Source organism: Somniosus microcephalus, chromosome 28 (assembly GCF_052327205.1).
Source record: "Somniosus microcephalus isolate GS21.2 chromosome 28, FLI_Smic_1.0, whole genome shotgun sequence".
NCBI classification, from domain to species: domain Eukaryota; kingdom Metazoa; phylum Chordata; class Chondrichthyes; order Squaliformes; family Somniosidae; genus Somniosus; species Somniosus microcephalus.
The window spans coordinates 46,477,417-46,499,008 of record NC_141014.1 but is presented as its reverse complement, the minus strand read 5'-3'; the positions used below and the strand labels follow the sequence as shown (position 1 = coordinate 46,499,008).

The 21,592-nt window shown below is 46.9% G+C and overlaps 2 protein-coding genes across 2 annotated transcripts in view; both read right to left on the bottom strand.

Moving 5' to 3' along the window:
* Positions 1–21,592, bottom strand: part of LOC147099747 (ferritin heavy chain, oocyte isoform-like) — a 412,482-nt gene that overhangs the window by 388,535 nt on the left and 2,355 nt on the right. The window lies entirely within an intron of this gene.
* On the bottom strand, positions 12,713–19,530 carry LOC147099748 (ferritin heavy chain, oocyte isoform-like). The gene is made up of 4 exons (XM_085969153.1): positions 19,509–19,530; positions 14,660–14,679; positions 13,373–13,498; positions 12,713–13,025 (listed from the first exon to the last, which is right to left on the bottom strand). The coding sequence occupies exons 1-4, from the start codon at positions 19,528–19,530 to the stop codon at positions 12,873–12,875; spliced, it is 321 nt and encodes a 106-aa protein (XP_085825279.1). The 3' UTR covers positions 12,713–12,872.

The window sequence follows — 21,592 nt, the reverse complement described above, 5'->3', positions numbered from 1 at the left end:
AGTTCACAGATTCAATCTCTGTGGTGTAGTCGGTTCACGTTGCTAGAGTGACTCATTCAATAGTCCTTCCATGGATTTAACAGTTTGAACTTCCGAACTGAATTGGCTCCGTTCGGAGGGACCACGTGTGTGATCTGGTAGAGGTGATAATGGTTCAGATGGGTCATCTTCTGTTTTTACTTTTCCTTTTCTGCTTCTTGGAGACTCTCTGGGCTCCATTGTCAGCTGCCACAGCTGCCAGCTGCATGCGCAGTTCCTCCTTCTCTTCCTCCTGTTTCCGTCGTAGAGCCAGCTTCTCCCGATGTTCCGTAGACTTTTGGTGCTCCTCCATGATTTCTGCACTTTGGGAGTCGAAGTTACAAGCTGGGCAGGACAGGACATCGTAATATTCGGTGTCGTCCTGAGCTAGACCAGTGAGAGGGTCGTCTATTTCCTCCATACCTAGCTGGACGTTAGCCAGCTCTTGTTCCAAATCCAGACATCTTTCCTGAAGAGACTTCTTCATGTGTACCTCTGCATCCAGCTTTTTCTGGGCTTTCAGCAAGTCGTTTACTAGTGACCTCATTTGTGATTTTAATACTTCAACTTCCTTTGGAGATTGATTGATCGGACTATGCAATCCCTCTACCGGAGCAGCTGTTTCAGCGGTCTGTTGTTCTACGTTGACGTGAGTCAGCGTACTTTTGGCATCCAAGGGCTGCTCTGTTGCAGTCATCTCAGTCTGTGTTGCCACCTCAGCTCTTCCAATAACCTTTGAGAGCTCCGAACCCCTTTCGTTTGAATATTGAAGTTCATGTTCAAGTTTTTCCCATTTCAGAGTCCTGTCCTTCAGCATATGCAGGAGTTGGCTGACCGTTAACTCCTCTGACATCAGACGTTTTGTGTGCTCCTGCTCCATTTTCTCCATCAGCTGCTTCTGTTGTCTTTCCAGATTCTCCAACTCTATATCAAAGAACTCTTTCGTTGCATTCAACTCTTGCTCAAAACGGCGAAGCATTTGTTCTAATTGCTGTTGTAGTTTGAAATGGAGTTGAGTTCGAGCCCGGTGTCCCTCAGAAATGGGCACATCAGTAGACTTGCCAGACTCAGAATCCACAGTTAAACTATGTTGTTGTTGCTCAGTGGAATTCTGTGCTGAAACTTTGTCTTTTGCACCTGAGTTGGGCTTACCATCATCCGTTCCAGAGTCTGGGCCGACTATCTTCACCGAGTTCTCACTCGTTACTGTTTGTAGGAAATGCCAGTCCATATTCATTTTCCTAATCCACTCCCGTCCTAGTAGTGGAGGACCTCCTTCAGATATCACATATAAGTCCATTATTTGACTGTCTTCGCCCTTGTGGGCCACTGCAACCTCTATTTTCCCGATGGGGTACACTCTTTGCCCCGTGTATGTTTTCAATATAATCCCCGTATCCTGTAGGGGAATATGTTGGAATAACTTTCCGTAATCTTTCTTATTTATGACCGTCAATGCCGATCCAGTGTCCAATTCCAGTTTTACTTGGACTCCTTCTATCTGAAGAGTGACCCAAATTGTCTGGAGGTCTGCACCCTTACCAGCGTTGAGTACTCTTAAGCTAGCCAGTTCATTACTGCTAGCGTCTGAATCGGACTCCTGTTCGGTCACCTTGTGTACCTTTGCGTATTTTCCTTGCGGTGACTTCTTGTTGCTGGTCTTCTTCCCTGACCTGCATACTCTAGCTATATGTCCAAGCCTACCACAAGTTCTACATTCTTGGTTTTTAAACCAACACTGGTTCTGATCATGCGTTGTCTTTCCACAACGATAACATTTGCCAGAACTCACACCCAATTTGTGTGCACTGAGCTCCGGTGACCGTAGCTGCATTACTGCCGTGCCTCTCGCTGCGGCTTCGTGTGCTGCTGCCATAGTGACCGCCTTCTCAAGCGTCAGCTCATTCTCCTCGAGCAGTCGCTTTTGTGTATCCTGTTTAAATAAACCACACACAAATTTGTCTCGTAGTGCATCTGTCAATCCCGTTCCAAACTGGCAATATTTCGCTAATTTACGCAATTCCAGCAAATATTCAGCATTGCTTTCATGCTGTAGCTGCCTTCTGTCGTAAAATTTAAATCGTTCCGCTAGCATCAGCGGCGTGGGGTTTAGATGATCTTTCAGGACAGTAACAATCTCATCGAACGTCTTATCCGCCGGTTCATCTGGTGATAACAGGTGTTTCAATTGCCCGTACGTCTTCGCACCCATTAAATTTAATAATGTTAGAGCTTTATCTTGGTCACGAATTTTATTGGCCTTACAATAATTTTTTACTCTTTCAACATATATGGCCCAATCTTCGAGGTCACTATCAAAGGTGCTAATATTCCCGTGTTTAGGCATTGTAGATTTGCAATTTCTCAGATTTTATTTTCTTTACTTGTTATCAAAGATGGCGGCTTCCCGCTCTTGCCGTCGTCCTCCGCCCACAAAATGGCGGTTTTCCCGCGCTTGGCGGTCTTCACCCGTCCCCCGACGCCGTCTCCCTTCAGCCCTCGAGTGCAGCCCTTATCTTCGCCGCGATCGATAACCATTATCACCTCTACCAGATCACACACGTGGTCCCTCCGAACGGAGCCAATTCAGTTCGGAAGTTCAAACTGTTAAATCCATGGAAGGACTCCAGTGCTGCTCCTAGTGTTCTACGGGGTAATGGCGGCGACCAGCAGCTTCGGCGCGTCTCGCTTTCCTTCCCCCCCCGTTTGGTTTCTCTCCGCTGTCCTGTTCTCGAGCACCGACCGCGCCCTGTGCGCTCCACCCTCTCTCTCTTGTTTTCTTTTCCCGGCGACGCTGCACGGCCCGATTTGTAGAGCCGCTCAACCGAGCTTGAGCCCGCCGCAGTCCGGAAGGGTCAGCACGCTACCTGCTACCAGCACGATTCGCTGGAACCACAGTCTCTCCCGCAATTCTCCAAACACCGATGGATTCTTTGGGCGGTTGCCCTCGGTCGACGCCCGTTGCTCAGGCTACGACCTTCCAGGACCTTCCTTTCAGGCGAGATCCCCGTGAGATGATGCCACACTGCAGGCGAGTTCGAACTTACTCGTCGCCACTGTAAAGTACGCGCCTCAATAATACACGGACTTCGGTAGAACAGTTTAACAGGTACTTTACTGAACAAGAGGCAGCTTGAAACTGAAACTACAGAAGCCTGCTAGGGCCTTTTATACAGGGGTGGTCACTGCCGGTACTGCAGTCTAAGACCAGTTATTCCCTTAAAGGTACATACACAACAAGCCTCACCCTCATTATTCGATTCATGCCAGCTTTAAATGATGGTTAACTGTGTATGTGTGTTTTTGTAATGTTTTAAATATTACCTTTTGCACGAGTACATTGCATGTATTTGACATGTACTGTGATAAGTCTGGTCTATCCGCCAGGGGAAAGGATGTTTGAGTTAAGCGGACAGGATTGGGGGGGATTGCGGGAAGAGAGAGGCAATCACTGTGTACTCTTTTAGAGCTACCCATAAACAAACAGACTGTAACTAAACTCAAAACATTAAGTGAAACTTAACAAATTAAATTGAAATTTGGTTGCCGGGGGTTGAAGATGCACTCCAGACCCCGTGGCGCCCACCGGTCACGGGAGGCCTCGAGCGTGCCGGTGGACACCGCGTGCTCCATCTCCAGGGACACCCGGGCATGAACGTGGCCCCGCAAGAGAGACAGGTAGTCAGGCCGAACGACCCCCTCGTCCGCCCGCTGTCTGCTCCCAGTTGCTGGCAATCACTGTGTGCAGTGTTGGTTGTGCATACATTGTCCCACTGGTGTGAAGAGACTATCTGGTATAGACTTATTTCAGTGATTAATCGCTCTTGATGTTCGACTGTCCAGGAGGAAAGTGGCGAGGAGTCTGGTGAATCTTCTCTGGTGGAACAGGAAGTCCAGGAAATCATTGAGATGAGAGTTACTGATATTTCCCTAAATCTGGTGAGGGAAGGACAGTGCTGGGGTTCCATGGATACCTTGTGTTCCTGATTGGGTCACAACCCTGTGGGATCAACAGGAAGGAACAGGCTAAGAAAGCACATCAAAGGTCTAACACTATTGAATGAAAGCTCAAGTAAGGAAAAGTGGGACTAGTGGACTGATACACATGTTCATGTGATACAGGCATGTTGAGAATAACCTCGGATTTTCACCCAAGGTCAAAACTCAGATAAAGCTCTAACACTGTGAACAAGTCTCTAATTGTTTATCCTATAGTTACCTTGCTCTATTCTCCAACTCTCCATTAGGCTTAGAAGTGGCAGCTTTGGCAGTTGAAACCGAGTGCAGTGTGGTTCCAGGCCAATGGGACTCCATGAAGAGAGTATTCATTTCCCCCCACCCCCAGAAATTTTCTTCACCAAGAAAGGAATCCCATAAAGGCCAGTTGGAACTCAGATTGGAATTAGGACAATTCCACTAGTCTAGATGGGTGGTTAAACAAATTGTCTGCAACTTAAAACATCAAATGAAACTTAGTTGTCACAGGTGATGATGCACTCCAGTCCCAGCAGCGCCCACCCGTCACGGAAGGGCACGAACATGCCAGCAGACACCGCGTGCTCCACCTCCAGGGCCCCCCAGGCGCAAACATGGCCACGGAAGAGACAGGCAATCGGGCCGAACAACTCCCTCGACCACCCGCTGCCTAGACCCATTAATGGCCTTTTTGGCCAGGCCCAGGAGCAGTCCTATGAGGAGGTCACTGAAGGAGAGCATGCAGGTGCAACAGACGATTAAGAAGGCAAATGGTATGTTGGCCTTCATATCAAGGGGGTTCGAGTATAGGAATAGGGATACCTTACTACAGCTGTACAAGGTGCTGGTGAGACCACATCTGGAGTATTGTGTACAGTTTTGGTCGCCCCATCTGCGGAAGGATGTTCTTGCCATGGAAAGAGTGCAGCGGCGATTCACCAGGCTGATACCTGGAATGACGGGAATGACCTACGAGGAGAGATTGAATAGTTTGGGCTTGTACTCACTGGAGTTTAGAAGATTGAGAGGGGATCTCATCGAAACATATAAAATTATGGCAGGCCTGGACAGGCTGAATTCAGAGAGAATGTTTCCAATGGCAGGGGAGCACAGAACCAGGGGCCACAGTCTAAAAATAGCAGGCAAATCATTTAAAACAGAGATGAGGAAGAATTTCTTCACTCAAAGAGTGGTGAGCCTGTGGAATTCCCTGCCACAGAGGGCTGTGAAGGCTAATTCAATAAATATTTTCAAGAGAGAATTGGATATATTTCTGAAGGCTAAGGGGATTAAGGGTTACGGAGAAAAGGCGGGGACGGGGTACTGAACTGATAAGATCAGCTATGATCTCAGACGAAGATCAGCCATGATCTCATTGAATGGCGGAGCAGGCTCGAAGGGCCGAATGGCCTACTCCTGTTCCTATCTCTATGTTTCTATGTCCTCCGACCTGCCCGCTCCCCTCCCCACCAGGTGACCAAAGATCAGGAGCGTGGGACTGAAGTACAGCCAAAAATTGAGAGCAGCCCCTTTCATTCATTATTTGAAGAGGGGTTGCCACCTCTCACATTCCATGTAAACACAGCCCAGTGTAACTCTTGTCTGAAGACAACCAAATGTTAATCAGAAAATAAGCAACCACTCAAATTTACAAGGACACAAAATCCAGTCCAATGTTGAACAGTTTATTTATAGTTAGTGACAGTCTCACAGCTCTTTGTACAAAGTCACACAACCCATCCCTGAAGGACAGGGTCTCCCCCACAATTATATAAACACAAGTACTGAACACAATAAGCTTCAGTCACTCTCCCCCAGGCTGTGCTTGTCAAACAGGTACTCTCCCATGCCATTCTCAGGGGCTCCCAGTCTCTTCAAGTTGGTGATGTGATCTCCAAGCTTCTTGATCATCTTCACTTGCTCATCCAAGTAGTGGGTCTCCAGGAAGTCACACAACTGAAAGAAAGAAACAAAAAGTGAAACTAGTTATGGCCAGTAGCAGATATCAAGGAACATGATCTCCCCCCCAACCACTCCCCCAACCCTAGAGTTGGGATTTTAATCCTCTTGGACTGGAGGATACTCAAGTGGTGTAATTGAGATGATGTAAATTTGCTCCAATGAACCAGTAATTCCTGTACAATAGATGCTAAGAACACCAACAGCTTTATTCTCAATGTCCACATTAGGCCAACTGTCCAGTCCTCTCCCCAACCCACTTAAGGACCCAGGAGAGAGACACCAACACAAAGCAATTGGGCATGGGGAATATTGAATAGGCTCAAGGACAGCAAGGTTCCACCACCTCCAACACACCCAAAAACCCACATTAAGAACTTACATGAGGGTCGGTGTGCCCAGTGGAGAGTTTGTGCAGATCCAGCAGACTCTGGTTGACATTCTTCTCCATCTGCAGAGCTCTCTGCATCGCCTCCAGACCATTGCTCCACTCATCCTGCTCTGGTTTCTGAAGGGGAAAGTCACAGTTCACTTACAATGAATTAAACAAAAATACACAAGACAGCACAAGGAAAACAGGGGTGAAATGCAGCCAGAATTCCATGTTACCATGAACCAATGTGTCACAGGAATATAGAATTACTGCATTAAGCCACCAGAACCATGGAATCAAATTGGAACCAATTGCTTTAGAAAGTATTGGAAACAAGGGGAACCCAACAGAAGGCCACTCATTTATTGAATCCAACCTTGATGTCCTCCAAGATGATTCGGCCTCCACGCCGATTCTGGAATTTCATCAATTTCTCAGCATCCTCGTGTTTCTCATGTGACTGCTCCTTGAGGAACTCGGCAAAGTGACGCAGGGCAACATCATCCCGGTCAAAGTAATAGGACTGTGGAGAGAATTTTAAACACCTTCATCAGACCTAGATCTTCATATACAATGCAAGATTATATTTACCCCTAGTTAGTTAGTGAGTTCTTAATCTTGCAAAAATGGATAGAACCATAGAAGATAGGAGCAGTAGTAGGCCATTCGGCCCCTTGAGCCTGTTCCAACGTTTAGTGAGATCATGGCTGATCATCCAAACAAGTACCCTGTCCCTGGCTTCTCCCTTGATCCTGAAGATACCATTGGCTAACTAACAAAATGCAATTCACTTCACTAATCTGAACATGTTGGCCAGCTTCTCCTCCCAAGAACCAGGATGAAACAGTCAACCAACAAATAAAAACTATAAACTACAGTTCAGGATTATATTTCATGACCAGTCAAACTAAACTCTACTGCTGGATAAGTAGTCCCTCCTCTATTTCCTGTCATTCAGATGAGATGTTAAACAGAGGCCCTGTCTGTCCTCAGGTGGATGTGAAAGATCTCAGGCACTACTTCAGAGAACAGGGGAGTTCTCTCCAGATTCCCAGGCCAATATTTATCCCTCAACCAAAACAGATGATCTGATGAGTCTCATTGTTTGTGCAAGCTTACTGTGCACAAATTGGCTGCTGCATTTCCCACATAACAAGTGGCTTCATTGACTACCTCCCAAAGTGCCTTGTAGCCAAAGAGATCTAGGCACAGTGAACAAGGCTTCAACACCAGGATTCCCAGAACTTCACTTCCAGTTAAAAAGAAAGCTAGTGAGGACCTGCCATCATGTCACTCACTACAGTCACCCCACTGAAACTGAACTTTGTTTCATATCAACAAGCACCAACAGTCACTTGACCAGGTTTGTGCTCTTCTGTTACAAACTCAGGCAGCAGCTGAGCTAGTTCCATATATTAAACCTGCTCAACAGAGTGCAGCTGCTACAAGGAGCAGGCCATCAACACAACAAGCTCACCCTGAAGTACTCACTGCTCAAACATTGCTTCCCCAGGTAAGGAAGTCAAGAGAAATATAGTTGAAAGCCAGTTCATGGAACTACAGAATGTCCAGCTTTTAAGAATACAGCAACAAGGAATACAAGACTCACCATGGAAAGATAAACATAGGAGGAATAGAGCTCCATGTTAATTTGCTTGTTGACAGCATCCTCACAGTCCTTGTGGTAGTTCTGACGTACTTGGGAGGCCATCTTCACTATTTCCTGTTATACTATTACTGCTCACTAGCACCTAGAAAGTTCAAAAACTAACCCTTTCTAACTCAAGCTCTTGTATTTATACTACTAGGACAGCCTGCATTCAAACAAGGAATGACATCACCAATGACGATTGACAATCCCTGAGAGCCAATCAGGAATCTTTCCTGAATCCAGGCACCAATTAACAAAGGAGAGGGGGTGTGGGGGAGGAGGGGGGGAGACCCAGAGCCAATCAGAGCTATGGAAAACCGGCAGGTTTGGGAGATCATCTCGGTGATGTCACTGCTTTTGGGTTCCTTGACCTTCTTCAAATCGGAAAGTCTCTCGTTGTTTGATGCTCTCATTTGAATTAAATGACAATTTGCTGCTTTTCAAAAGCTCAAGGTGCTGAGAATCATCCTTCGCTATCGATGAATTTTCCTACAATCGTTCCTTCATCGTCGCTGGGTCAAAATCCTGGAACTCACTGCCTAACAGCATTGTGGGAGTACCTTCACCGCACGGAGTTCAAGAAGGCGGCTCACCCCCACCTTCTCCAGTGCGACTCGCGCCGAGCAATACATTCTGGCCGTTGACAGCGACGCCCACATTCCGTGAATTAATATTCTAAAAATGGAATAAATTGATTGGAAACATCTTTGTGTGTTATGGAACATACACCAGAGTATTATTCATTTCACATTTTCAGATTCTGTAGAACCGGGACCCATGAGGCTTGACTTTCCATTAAATATTTCTCCCCATCACACAATCCCTTCGGATGTAAAGACAGAAATTTCTCTTCCAGAAAAAACAGGCAAGTTCCCGATGGCGGGGAGTCCAGAACCAGGGGTCACAGTCTAAGGATAAGTGGGAAGCCATTTAGGACTGAAATGAGGAGGAATTTCTTCACCCAGAGAGTGGTGAACCTGTGACATTCTCTGCCACACAGGGCAGTTGAGGAAAATTCATTAAATATATTCAAGAAGGATTTGAATATATTTCTTGAGGCTAAAGGGATCAAGGGATATGGGGAGAAAGCAGGGACAGGGTACTGAATTTGGATGATCAGCCACGATCTCATTAAATGGCTGAACAGGCTCGAGTTGCCGAATGGCCGACTGATGCTCCAATCTTCTATGTTTCTCTGTGTATTTTCTAGCCCGTCACTCGGGGAGCTGCTACCAGGGCTGTGCTTCTTTGTAGTCAGACTGTAGGAAATGTATCGGCACGGAGCGGGGTGAACGTCGACCTCATAGATTTTGTGAGATGCAAACAGTTACCATTAGTGCCGTTCTGACCTCAGTGCGGGGAGTGCTTGCAACCGAACCGCACCCGAGTTCAACGTGTTAAATTGGTATAGAACCTCGGTTAGACTACACTTGGAGTACGGTGCACGGTTCTGGTCTCCATAGAATCATAGAATAGTGCAGCACAGAAGGAGGCCATTCGGCCCATCGAGTCTGTCCCGGCTCGTTCAAAGAGCAATCCAGTTAGTCCCACTCCCCCGCTCTTTCCCCAGGAACCTGGAACTTTTTTCTACTTCAAGTATTTATCCAATTCCCTTTTGAAGGCCACTATTGAATCTGTATCCACCGCCCCATCAGGCAGCGCATTCCCAATCCTAACCACTCCTTGTGTAACAAAGTTTTTCCTCCTGTCGCCTCTGGTTCTTTTGCTAATCATCTTAAATCTGTGTCCTCTGGTTATCGACCCTTCAGCCATTGGAAACAGTTTCTCTTTATTTACTCTATCGAAACCCTTCATGATTTTAAACGCCTCTATCAAATCTCCTCTTAGCCTTTTCTGCTCTAAGGAGAATATTACAAAAAGGATATAGAGGCACTGGAGGAGGTGGAAATTTGATTTACAAGGATGACAGCAGAACTGAGAGGTTATATCGATCAGGAATGACTGAACAGGCTGGGGCTCTCTTTTCTAGAAATAAGGCGGCTGAAGGGTGACCTAATAGAGGTCTTTAAAATTATGAAGGTGTTTTGATAAGGCAGATGGAAAGAAAATGCTTTCACTTGTGGGGGAGTCCAGAACTCAGGGCCATAAATATAAGATAGTCACTAATAAATCTAAGAGGGGATTCAGGAGCAACTTCTTCAGTGGTGAGAATGTGGAACTCGCTACCACATGGAGTAGTTGAGGCGAAGAGCAGAGATGCATTTAAGGGGAAGTTTGGTAAGAAGGGAAAAGAAGGATATGCTGATCGGATTAGATGAAGAAGGGCGGGAGGAGGCTCGTGTGGAGCATAAACACTGGCACGGAGCAGTCGGGCCAAGTGGCCTGTTTCTGTGCTGTAAATTCGATGTAATTCTTAAAACACGGGCTCCTGTAATGTTTTTCACATCGAGTGGGCTGAAGACTTTGTTTTGTCTGAAACATGAAGCCATCCAACCCGTCAGCACGCAAACCCATCCCGACTCGTAGAATTGCGGCTCATCGTCGTGTGAAATGTGGGGACTCAGATACCCCAGAAATGCCTCTGAGAGATGCAAAGACATCAACGTGGAATGGCTGAAGATGGCAATTTCATTGCACCCGCTGCAGTTCTCAGCTAAGTTCCTAAATTAGCGTGTAAACACTGGCGTGTTGCAGCTGCAGCATCATCAACGGTTGAATTCATTCCTGGGGGTGAAGGACACAAATGGAGATGCAGTCGGATTTGGAAAGGATGATTGCTATTTGGTATGAACTGCACAATGGGCCTGAATACCAATCAATACATTTAAGGAGCAGCTGCCGGTATTGGGTTTATACATTGATGGAACAGGCAGGGAGGGGGAAAAGAGTTTCAGGAGAAGTATCTATTTAACTTGGGTGTTGTCCTTTGTGCATTTAATGAAATACATTTACTGCTTCCAGAAGGATTATATTTTGTGGGAATACAGTTCCACACGGATTCCTCATCCTTCAATACCTTACCCAAGACCATGAGTGTTGGCAGGATAGTCAACCATGGTGGGAGAGGGGGAAGGAGAGGGGTCCCAGAACAAAGCCCAGTAGGGTACTCACACTTTCCCAGTAAGAAACCTTTGAATTCTCTACCCCAAAGGGCTGTGGATGCTGAACCATTAACTATATTCAAGGCTGAGATAGATTTTTAGATTGTAGTGTGATCAAGGGATATGGAGATCGGGCTGGAAAGTAGAGGTGAGATTGAAGATCAGCCATGATTTTATTGAATGGTGGAGCAGGCTCAAGGGCCGCATGGCCTACTCCTGCTTCTAATTATGTTATGTGGATAGCAAGCTGATATGGCAATTGTTGATTCTCCTCCACCACCACATCAATTGTAATCCCCTTATCATGAGTTCAGTGAGCTCCAACATTGCTGGTCTGTGCAGCAGTTATTTGTTTCGCTGCCCAGAAAGGCTATAGCGGCACTGGCGAGTTTGTTAACAGAGTTACCCCCACTAATGACTGATGGGGATCTGTAGCAGTTTGCTGAATACAAACTGCTCTTGCCCAGGGAAAATATAATTCTTAGAGAATGCTAAACCAGAGCTTTCTCTTCATTGGACTGAAATGACAGAACACAGTCACAGGCAATCATCCTTGTGTTTATTATAACTTGTATTTCATTGTAGTGGCTAAATTATAACTCTCCAAGCTCTCAAGGGCAGGGGGAATATTCATCACCATGGCAACAAGTACTTCTATTTAACTGCCTAGACCCCAAGCTGTGGAATTCCCTCCCTAAACCTCTGCCTCCTTTAAGACTCTAAAACCGAATTCTGACCAAACTTCAAGGGTCCCTGGTCCCATTAGCTCATTTGGCTGAACACACCTTTGTACATTAAGTTGTTGTATTACAACATTGCAGTTTGCTTGCAACTCAAGATTGACAAATTTCCAAGAAATACATAGAATATCCAAGTTAAATAAATTAAAATTACCACGGCAAAAAAAAAAGAGAACTGTTCCCATTGGTGGAAGGGTCGAGAACCAGAGAACACAGATTTAAGGTGATTGGCAGGGGGCCCACAGACGACATGAGGAAAAACTGAACAGAGCGAGTGGTCAGCATCTGGAATGCACTGCCTGAGGTTGAGAGGCAGACTCAATCTCGGTTTCCAAAAAGGGAACTAGACAAGCACCTGAAGGAAAAAATGGCAGGGGTCCACACAAAGGGCAGGGTGTGGTACTAGCCGAAGTGCTCCTGCAGAGAGCCGGCATGGGCTCGACAGGCCGAATGGCCTCCTGTGCTGCAACCATTCTATGACCAAATCCCATGTCAACACTGCTGCACAGCCCAGTGTAATACTGGAAATGTAAGCAAGTTCACAGAACATCACAGAAACCCCACAGTGCAGATAGAGGCCATTTCGGCCCATCGAGCTTGCACCGACACACATCCCACTCGATCCCCATAACCCCTACACCAACACATATCCCACCCTATCCCCGTAACCCCACGTATTTAATCCCCCCTAACGCTAAGGTTCAATTTATCATAGCCAATCAACCTAACCCGCACATCTTTGGACTGTGGGAGGAAACCAGAGCACCCGGTGGAAACGCACGCAAACACGGGGAGAATGTGCAAACTCCACACAGAGAGAGTCACCCGAGGCCGGATTCGAAACCGGGTCCCTGGCGCTGTGAGGCAACAGTGCTAACCACTATGCCAACTGGAACAAAAACCACTAAAATTTACAAGCAGACAAAATCCAGTCCAATATAGAACAGTTTATTTACAGTTAGTGACATTTCACATTAAGAGCCCAGGTCTCTCAGCTCTTGCACAAAGTCACAAGCCATCATTCCCTACAAGACAGGAGTCTCGCACACAATTATAAATACAAGTACTAAATACAATAGGCTTCATCCCTGCAGTCACTCTTCCCCCAGGGTGTGCTTGTCAAACAGGTACTCTCCCATGCCATTCTCAGGGGCTCCCAGTCTCTTCAAGTTGGTGATGTGATCTCCAAGCTTCTTGATCATCTTCACTTGCTCATCCAAATAGTGGGTCTCCAGGAAGTCACACAACTGGGGAAAAGAGGGAAACTAGTTATGTCCAGCAGCAGATTTCAAGGAACATCGTAGCTTCCCCCCCGAGAGTTTAATCCACTTGGACTGCAGGATAGTCTAGTGGTGCAATTGAGATTAATGGAATTACTGCATCATTAGATTAAACTTCCTGCACAATAGGGGCATAGATCCTAGAATCACTGGGACACATTTACTAGTCACTGTCCACAGTAGGCCAACCTCCCACCACTCAAACCTAAAAAAGGCACCAACACAGCTATTGGGCGTGAAGATCTTATAAATAGGCTCAGGTTTCCACCACCTCCAACTGAACATATGCCCACATTACAGCATCAAGAACTTACATGAGGGTCGGTCCTATCAGTGGCGAGTTTGTGCAGATCCAGCAGACTCTGGTTGACATTCTTCTCCAGCTGCAGAGCTCTCTGCATCGCCTCCAGACCATTGCTCCACTCATCCTGCTCTGGTTTCTGGAAAGGGAAATTCAGACAGTTCACTGTATAATGGAATAAACAAACAAGAAAGTATTGAAGGAAATTAGGGGTGCAAATATCTAACTTTACCATGAACCAATGTGTTAGAAGAAAATAGAACTACGGCATTAAGCCAACACAACTACTGGAGTCAAAATCACAGATGTATTTAAGGGGAAGCTAGATAAGTACTAGGGAGAAGTGTATAGAAGGATATGCAGATAGGGTTAGATGAAGCATGGTGGGAGGTGGTTCGTGCAGGATACACTCCATCATGGACCCACTTGGTCAAATGGCCTGTTTGTTATAAATTGGAACAAATTGCTTTAGAAAGTATTTGAAACAATCAGTCTACGGGGACCCAGACAGAAGGTCACTCGTTTATTGAGCCAAACCTTGATGTCCGCCAAGATGATTCGGCCTCCACGCCGATTCTGGAATTTCATCAGTTTCTCCGCGTGCTCCCGTTCCTCGTGTGACTGCTCCTTGAAGAACTCGGCAAAGTGACGCAGGGCAACATCATCCCGGTCAAAGTAGAAGGACTATGGAGAGATCAGAAAAGTAGTTGGGTATCCCAAAGCAGATCAATCATGGGTATCGTACATAAAGCCAACCTGGATTATGCTTTCTTTCAAAGGGTTCAAGTCTCACTGAACTCGTTGTACATGAAAACTAGCACAGGCCTACTTACTGCACTAACCTGGTAGCGAGTGGACAATCTTACCCCTAGCAATAGGGGAACTGGCCAATGGAAATGGCAAAAGAACCAGAGGCTACAGGAGGAAACTCAAGTGCATGCGCTGCCTGAAATGGTGGTGGGAGCAGATTAAATAGTAACTTGCAAATATTGGCCCAGATCTAATGCCAAGGGGCACTAAACAAACCCATTAAAGTAGAGTCTAGTCACAGTGCACAATATGTAGTACATCAAAGAGAAACTGGTCTGAGTCTTACTGGCTACATTCATCCCATGAACTAAAATTACCACAAGCAGCATTAATTTGGCACCTTCAACACTAATCAAGGTATGTGATACCAAGGAATAAAGGTTCATAAACCTTCAGAATTTGAAGTGCTTGGTCAAGGTCAAGAAGTAGGAAAGCAGAGGAGTTAAGGGAGAGTTCCACTGAGTAGGGTCAAAGTGGCTGAAGGCTTTACCACCATTAAAGCAAAGGGAGCTAGAGAAAAAGACAGAAGGGCACAAACTAGTACTTAAAACTAGGAGGTTAAGAATATTAGGAACAGGAGTAGGCCATTCAGCCACCCAAGCCAGCTCCACCATTCAATTTGGTCATGGCTGACCTGTAGCTTTACTCCATCTCCCTGGAGACCCTTACCCAACAAAACATCTGTCTTGAAAGCTCCAATTGTCCCAGCATCCACAGCTTGCGGGATGGGAGGGCAGGAAAAGAAAGCGTTCCGGATTTCCACCACCCTTGTGTGAAAAAGTGCTTCCTGACTTCCCTCCTAAATGGGCTACTTCTAATTTGAAGATTACATCCCCTCATTGCAAAAGCAAGGTAGGAAAAAGCCATGGGGTGATTTAGAAGTGAGGATAAGAATTCTGAATGCCACACATTGAATGCAGAGTGTATTCCAAATATAATCTTCAACACCCTCACAAGAGCCCAGGAGAGAGTCATTAAGATACTCAGAATAAGGTTCAGCTATTGCAAGGACCTGGAGAGGCAGTTTGTTAATGCATACACAAGCTGATAAATTGCATTATTATAGCTTTAAAAAATGAATTTACTGTGCATAGATTGAGGGGTGGGCTAGATACAGCACAGAATTTAGTAAAGTCACATTACATAGTCTCCATTGTGAAGTGGTCAGAAATACAAGACTCACCATGGAGAGATAAACATAGGAGGAATAGAGCTCCATGTTGATCTGCTTGTTGACAGCATCCTCACAGTCCTTGTGGTAGTTCTGACACACTTGAGAAGCCATCCTAATTATTAGTTTTATTTTAAAAATCTAAGCTTTGTTGAAGTAAGAAACTGAGATTTAACCAAACTCCTAGTATTTATACTGCTGGATAATCCAGGGCGTGGCCGCCTAGATGATGAGTGACATTCCTCAATACCCAATCAGAAGTGGCAGCGTCTCTCAGAGCACCAATCAAGTAAAGGGAGGAGGGGAGATGACGCCCAGAGCCAATCAGAACTTTGAAAGGGGGTCGTCCGGCCGGATTGCCTCCCTCTCTTCCGTGGCCATGTTCGCGCCCGGGTGGCCCTAGAGCTGGAGCACGCGGTGTCCGCCGGCGCGCTAGATCACTTTCGTGACCGGTGGGCGCCGCGGGGACTGGAGTGCATGATTGGGCTGGAGAACCAAATTTTAATTTGATTATTAAGGTTTATTTGAAGTTTTATTGGTTTATTACAGTTTTATTGGTTTATTTACAGTTTTAATGGTTTATTTACAGTTTTTATCTGTCTAAATTTATGGTTTTACCAAAAGAGGAATCAAGTAAAGGGAGGAGGGGAGATGACGCCCAGAGCCAATCAGAACTTTGAAAGGGGGTCGTCCGGCCGGATTGCCTCCCTCTCTTCCGTGGCCATGTTCGCGCCCGGGTGGCCCTAGAGCTGGAGCACGCGGTGTCCGCCGGCGCGCTGGATCACTTTCGTGACCGGTGGGCGCCGCGGGGACTGGAGTGCTTAATTGGGCTGGAGAACCAAATTTTAATTTGATTATTAAGGTTTATTTGAAGTTTTATTGGTTTATTACAGTTTGATTGGTTTATTTACAGTTTTAATGGTTTATTTACAGTTTTTATGTGTCTAAATTTATGGTTTTACCAAAAGAGGATCAAGTAAAGGGAGGAGGGGAGATGACTCCCAGAGCCAATCAGAACTTTGAAAAATGAGTGTCATTGGCTGACATGGCAATAAGGACCCCAAGGGAAGGGAACAGTAGCCTCGTGGTAAATTGGCTGAACTAGTAATCCAGAGGCTTTGATTAATGGGACGTGAGTTGAAATCCATCCACAGCAGCTGGGGCATTTAAATTTATAGAAAAAAAAGAAGGATCCCAATCGCCCTGACTTTCCTCAAACACAGTTTGAATATCTGGAATCACAGGCTTATCTTTCGGCTAATCCATTGGGACGATTAAATCATCAATCAGAAACATTTAAATCATAAGTTACCCCCTTTTTAAAGGGGCACAAACAATAAGTTCCAAATTATGACAAAACTAAAATAAAAACCTTTTAAATTATAATTGAGTTCCCTGGATCCACTCTGCACTCCAGTCCCTCTGGTGCCCACCGGTTAGGGAAAGCCTCAAAGGGAACCGTCAGACACTGCGTGCTCCCTCTTCAGGGACACCCAGGCATTGGTTGTAGCCACGGAAGAGAGGCGGGCAGCCGGAGCGAACACCCCCCACCCCATCGACCGCGCTCTGCCTGGACCAGTTGAGGGCCACCTTGCCCAGGTTAATTGAATCCTCCGTTGTTTGCGAGTCAGTGTCTTTTTAATAGTTCTGCGTGGTTCAGTGGGTTGGTCATTTTCAGGTATCTGTGGGTTTGAGGCAACATCCAACCAGATCAGTGAGTCTGCAAAGCGGGTCAGGCGAATGGAAAGTGCGTGTGAAATAGCAGAGGCTCTGACCATCATTTTCCAATCTTCTCTGGCTTCAGGTGTGGTGCCAGAGGACTGCTAACGTGGTACCATTGTTTAAAAAGGGACCATGTACAGCAAGCACCTCAAAGCACTGGAGAGGTACCACCGACGCTGCCTCCGCAAGATCCTGCAAATCCATTGGCAGGATAGACACTCCAACGTCAGTGATCGCGCTCAGGCCAACATCACCGGCATCGAAGCTTTGACAACGCTCGATCAGCTCCGATGGACGGGTCACATTGTCCGCATGCCCGATACGAGACTCCCAAAACAAGCGCTCTACTCGGAGCTCCGGCACGGCAAGAGAGCCCCAGGTGGGCAGAGGAAGTGCATCAAGGACACCCTCAAAGCCTCCTTGAAAAAGTGTAACATCCCCACCGACACCTGGGAATCCCTGGCCCAAGACCGCACAAAGTGGAGTTGAAGAATCCGGGAAGGCGCCGAACACATCGAGTCTCTTCGCCGGGAGCAAGCGGAAGCTAAGCGCAGGCAGCGCAAGGAGCGCACGTCAACCCAAGCACCCCACCCACCCGCCCCCTTCAACCACCGTCTGCCTCACCTGTGACAGAGACTGCAGGTCCTGCATTGGACTCATCAGTCACCTGAGAACTCGTTTTAAATGTGGAAGCAAGTCATCCTCGGTTCGGAGGGACTGCCGAAGGAGAAGAAGAAGTTTAAAAATGGAGAATGGGATAGACCGATTAATTACAGGCCAGTCAGCCTAACCTCAGTGTTGGGAATATTATTGGAAACATTTCCGAGCGACAGGATAAATCTTCATTTAGAAAGACACGGATTAATCAGGGACAGTCAGCATGGATATGTTAAGGGAAGGTCATGTCTGACTAACTTGATTGAATTTTTTGAGGAGGGTCGATGAGGGTAGTGCGTTTGATGTAATCTATATGGATTTTAGTAAGGCTTTTGATAAGGTCCTGCAAGGCAGACTGGTCACAAAAGTAAAAGCCCATGATATCCAAGGCAAAGTGGCAAGTTGGATCCAAAATTGGCTCAGAGGCAGGAAACAAAGGGTAATGGTCGAAGGGTGTTTTTGTGACTGGAAGGCTGTTTTCAGTGGGGTTCCGCAGGGCTCAGTACTGGGTCCTTTGCTTTTTGTGGTATATATCAATGATTTAGACTTGAATGTAGGAAGTATGATTAAGAAGGTTGCAGATGATACAAAAATTGGCTGTGTGGTTGATAATGAAGAAAGCTGAAGACTGCAGGAAGATATCAATGGACTGGTCAGGTGGGCAGAACAGTGGCAAAAGGAATTCAATCTGGAGAAGTGTGAGGTTATGCATTTGTGGAGGGCTAACAAGGCAAGGGTTAAATGGTAGGACACAGAGAAGTGCAGAAGATCAGAGGGACCTTGGAGTGCATGTCCACAGATCTCTGAAGTTAGCTGGACAGGTAGATAAGGTGGTTAAGAAGGCATACGGGATACTTGCTTTATTAGCCGAGGCATAGAATATAAGAGCAGGGAGGTTATGCTTGAAATGTATAAAACACTGGTTAGGCCGCAGCTAGAGTACTGCGTGCAGTCCTGGTCACCACATTACAGGAAGGATGTGATTGCACTAGAGAGGGTACAGAGGAGATTTACGAGGATGTTGCCTGGGCTGAAGAATTTTAGCTATGAGGAAAGATTGGATAGGCTGGGTTGTCCTATTTATCCCTCAAATAAAAAAAGAAAATGCCGGAGACACTCGGCAGGTCAGGCAGCGTCTGTGAAGAGAGAAACAGAGTCAACGTTTCAGGTCGATGACCTTTCGTCAGAACTGGAAAAAAGCCGGAAATGGAACAGATTCTTAAGCAAGTGAAGAGGCTGGGAAAGGGGGTAGGGGAGGAAAGAAGAAAAGGGACGGTCTGTGATAGGATGGACGGCAGGAGAGATTAAGAGACATTGAGAGATATTCAAGGCAAAGGGAGATGGTAATGGAGCAGGTTAAGAAACAAAGGATGGCTCTAGATGAAGTGTAAATTGTGCTTTCTTTTAAATATTAATCCCTCAACCAACATAACAAAAACAGATGATCCAGTCATTATCACATTGTTGTTTGTGGGAGCTTGCTGTGTGCAAATTGGCTGCTATGTTTCCTACATTACAACAGTGGCTACACTTCAAAAAGTACTTCATTGGCTGTAAAGTGCTTTGAGGCTTCCGGTGGTCGTAAAAGGCGCTACAGAAATGCAAGTCTTTCTTTTCCCGAGTCTCATTCTTTTGTATTTTCCCACATTATATGCCATTTTCCACCCACCTATCCCGATCCCTTTGTATTTGTAGGTCCGCCTCACCCCCATTATTAGATTCATGCCAGCTTTAAATGATGGTTAACTGTGTATGTGTGCTTTTGTTTTTGTAATGTTATAAATATTACCTTTTGCACGAGTACATTCCATGTCTTTGACATGTACTGGGGTAAGTCTGGTCTATCCGCCGGGGAAAGGATGTTGGAGTTAAGCTGACGGGATTGGGGGGATTGCAGGAAGCGAGAGGCAATCACTGTGTGTACTCTTTTTGAGCAACCCATAAACAAAGAGACTAACTGAACTCAAAACATTAAGTGAAACTTAACAAATTAAGTTGAAATTTTGTTGCTGGGTGATGAATCACTCCAGTCCCCACGGGGCCCACCGGTCGCAGGAGGCCCCGAGCGTGCCGGGTTCACCGCGTGCTCCATCTCCAGGGCCACCCGGGCACGAACGTGGCCATGGAAGAGCGGCAGGCAATCCGGCTGAACGACCCCCCGGACCAATTGATGGCTTTTTTAGCCAGGCCCAGGCCGACAAGGGTGACCGTAGATCAGGAGCGTGGGACTGAAGTGCAACCAAAAAAAACAAGGGGCAGCCCCTTCAGGTAATGAAAGAGGGGCTACAACCTCTCACATTCTATGTAAACGTGAAACACGGACTCCTCCAGGCTGCAAAAAATGCAGGCGGCCTGGGAGTCCGTGAACCTATTTAAAACCATATTGCACAGGACCGCTCCGTGCAACACCCTCCAGGCCAAGTCCCCGATGGAACAAGGGAGGACTCCCGCGTAGAGAGCCCTCCATTGGGGACCTCCGCCGCCGCCGGTCAGCAAGATGCCACGCCATGGCGTGTGCAGACGGCAAAGTGGAGTGTGTGTGCAGGAGCAGCCCGTACAGGAAACTCCTCCGCGCGGAATGAAAAGGCACGGAGGGTCTTTCCTCGAGACGGCGCAAGTTGTGAGGAGCCGGTTCCCGAGGAGAGTTTCGGGGCCGGGCGCCGATTAGGAACTCCGTCTGAACGGGGGTAAGCTCGGACGGGATCGCCCCCGTGCTTAAGCCGCCTCGATACACCTAGTGGAGCCGGGGCCCAGTGCCACTTCACCGACTCGATGGCTTTGACTGCGAGCCGGACGTTGGCCCAGGACAGGCGCTGTGCCAGCTCCTCCGGCGCCATGCAGACCGCTCCTCCGCCGTAGAGCAGATCCCCGACTCTGGTCACCTTGCCAGCCACCCGAACCCACAGTTGTGGAGGTGTGGATTCCTGAGCAACGGCTCCCGCAGGAGAGCCGCCGCTCCCGAGGGGGGGGGGGGGGGGGGGGGGGTGTGTAGAGAAAGAGTTCCGCCTGGAAGCGACGTAGTTCCAAACCCATAGCAGTTCCTGGTAGAAGACAGGCAGCTCCCGCAGGCTGGCACGCATGCCGCCCACTTTCACAAACAGGAGCTGCGTGGCGTAATTGAGGCCGTGCAGCTGGTGGAAGAAATACGTCGCCAACGCACACCATCTCAGAGGACACAGCCCAGCGTAGCTCTTGTCTGAAGACAACCAAATGTTATCAGAAAATAAGCAACCACTCAAATTTACAAAGGAGACAAAATCCAGTCCAATGTTGAACAGTTTATTTACAGTTAGTGACAGTTGATATTACAGAGCCCAGGTCTCACAGCTCTTTGTACAAAGTCACACAACCCATCATTCCCTGAAGGACAGGGTCTCCCACACAATTATATAAACACAAGTACTGAACACAATAAGCTTCAGTCACTCTCCCCCAGGGTGTGCTTGTCAAACAAGTACTCTCCCATGCCATTCTCAGGGGCTCCCAGTCTCTTCAAGTTGGTGATGTGATCTCCAAGCTTCTTGATCATCTTCACTTGCTCATCCAAGTAGTGGGTCTCCAGGAAGTCACACAACTGAAAGAAACAAAGTGAAACTAGTTATGGCCAGTAGCAGATATCAAGGAACATCCAAGCTCCCCCCACTTCCTCTAGAGTTGGGATTTTAATCCTCTTGGACTGGAGGATAGTCAAGTGGTGTAATTGAGATGATGTAAATTTGCTCAAATGATCTAGTAATTTCTGTACAATAGATGCTTAGATCCTGGAACCACTGCGACACACTTATTCTCAATGTCCACATAAGGCCAACTATCCCATCCTCACCCCAACCCCCTTAAGAACCCAGGAGACACCCCAACACAAAGCGATTGGGC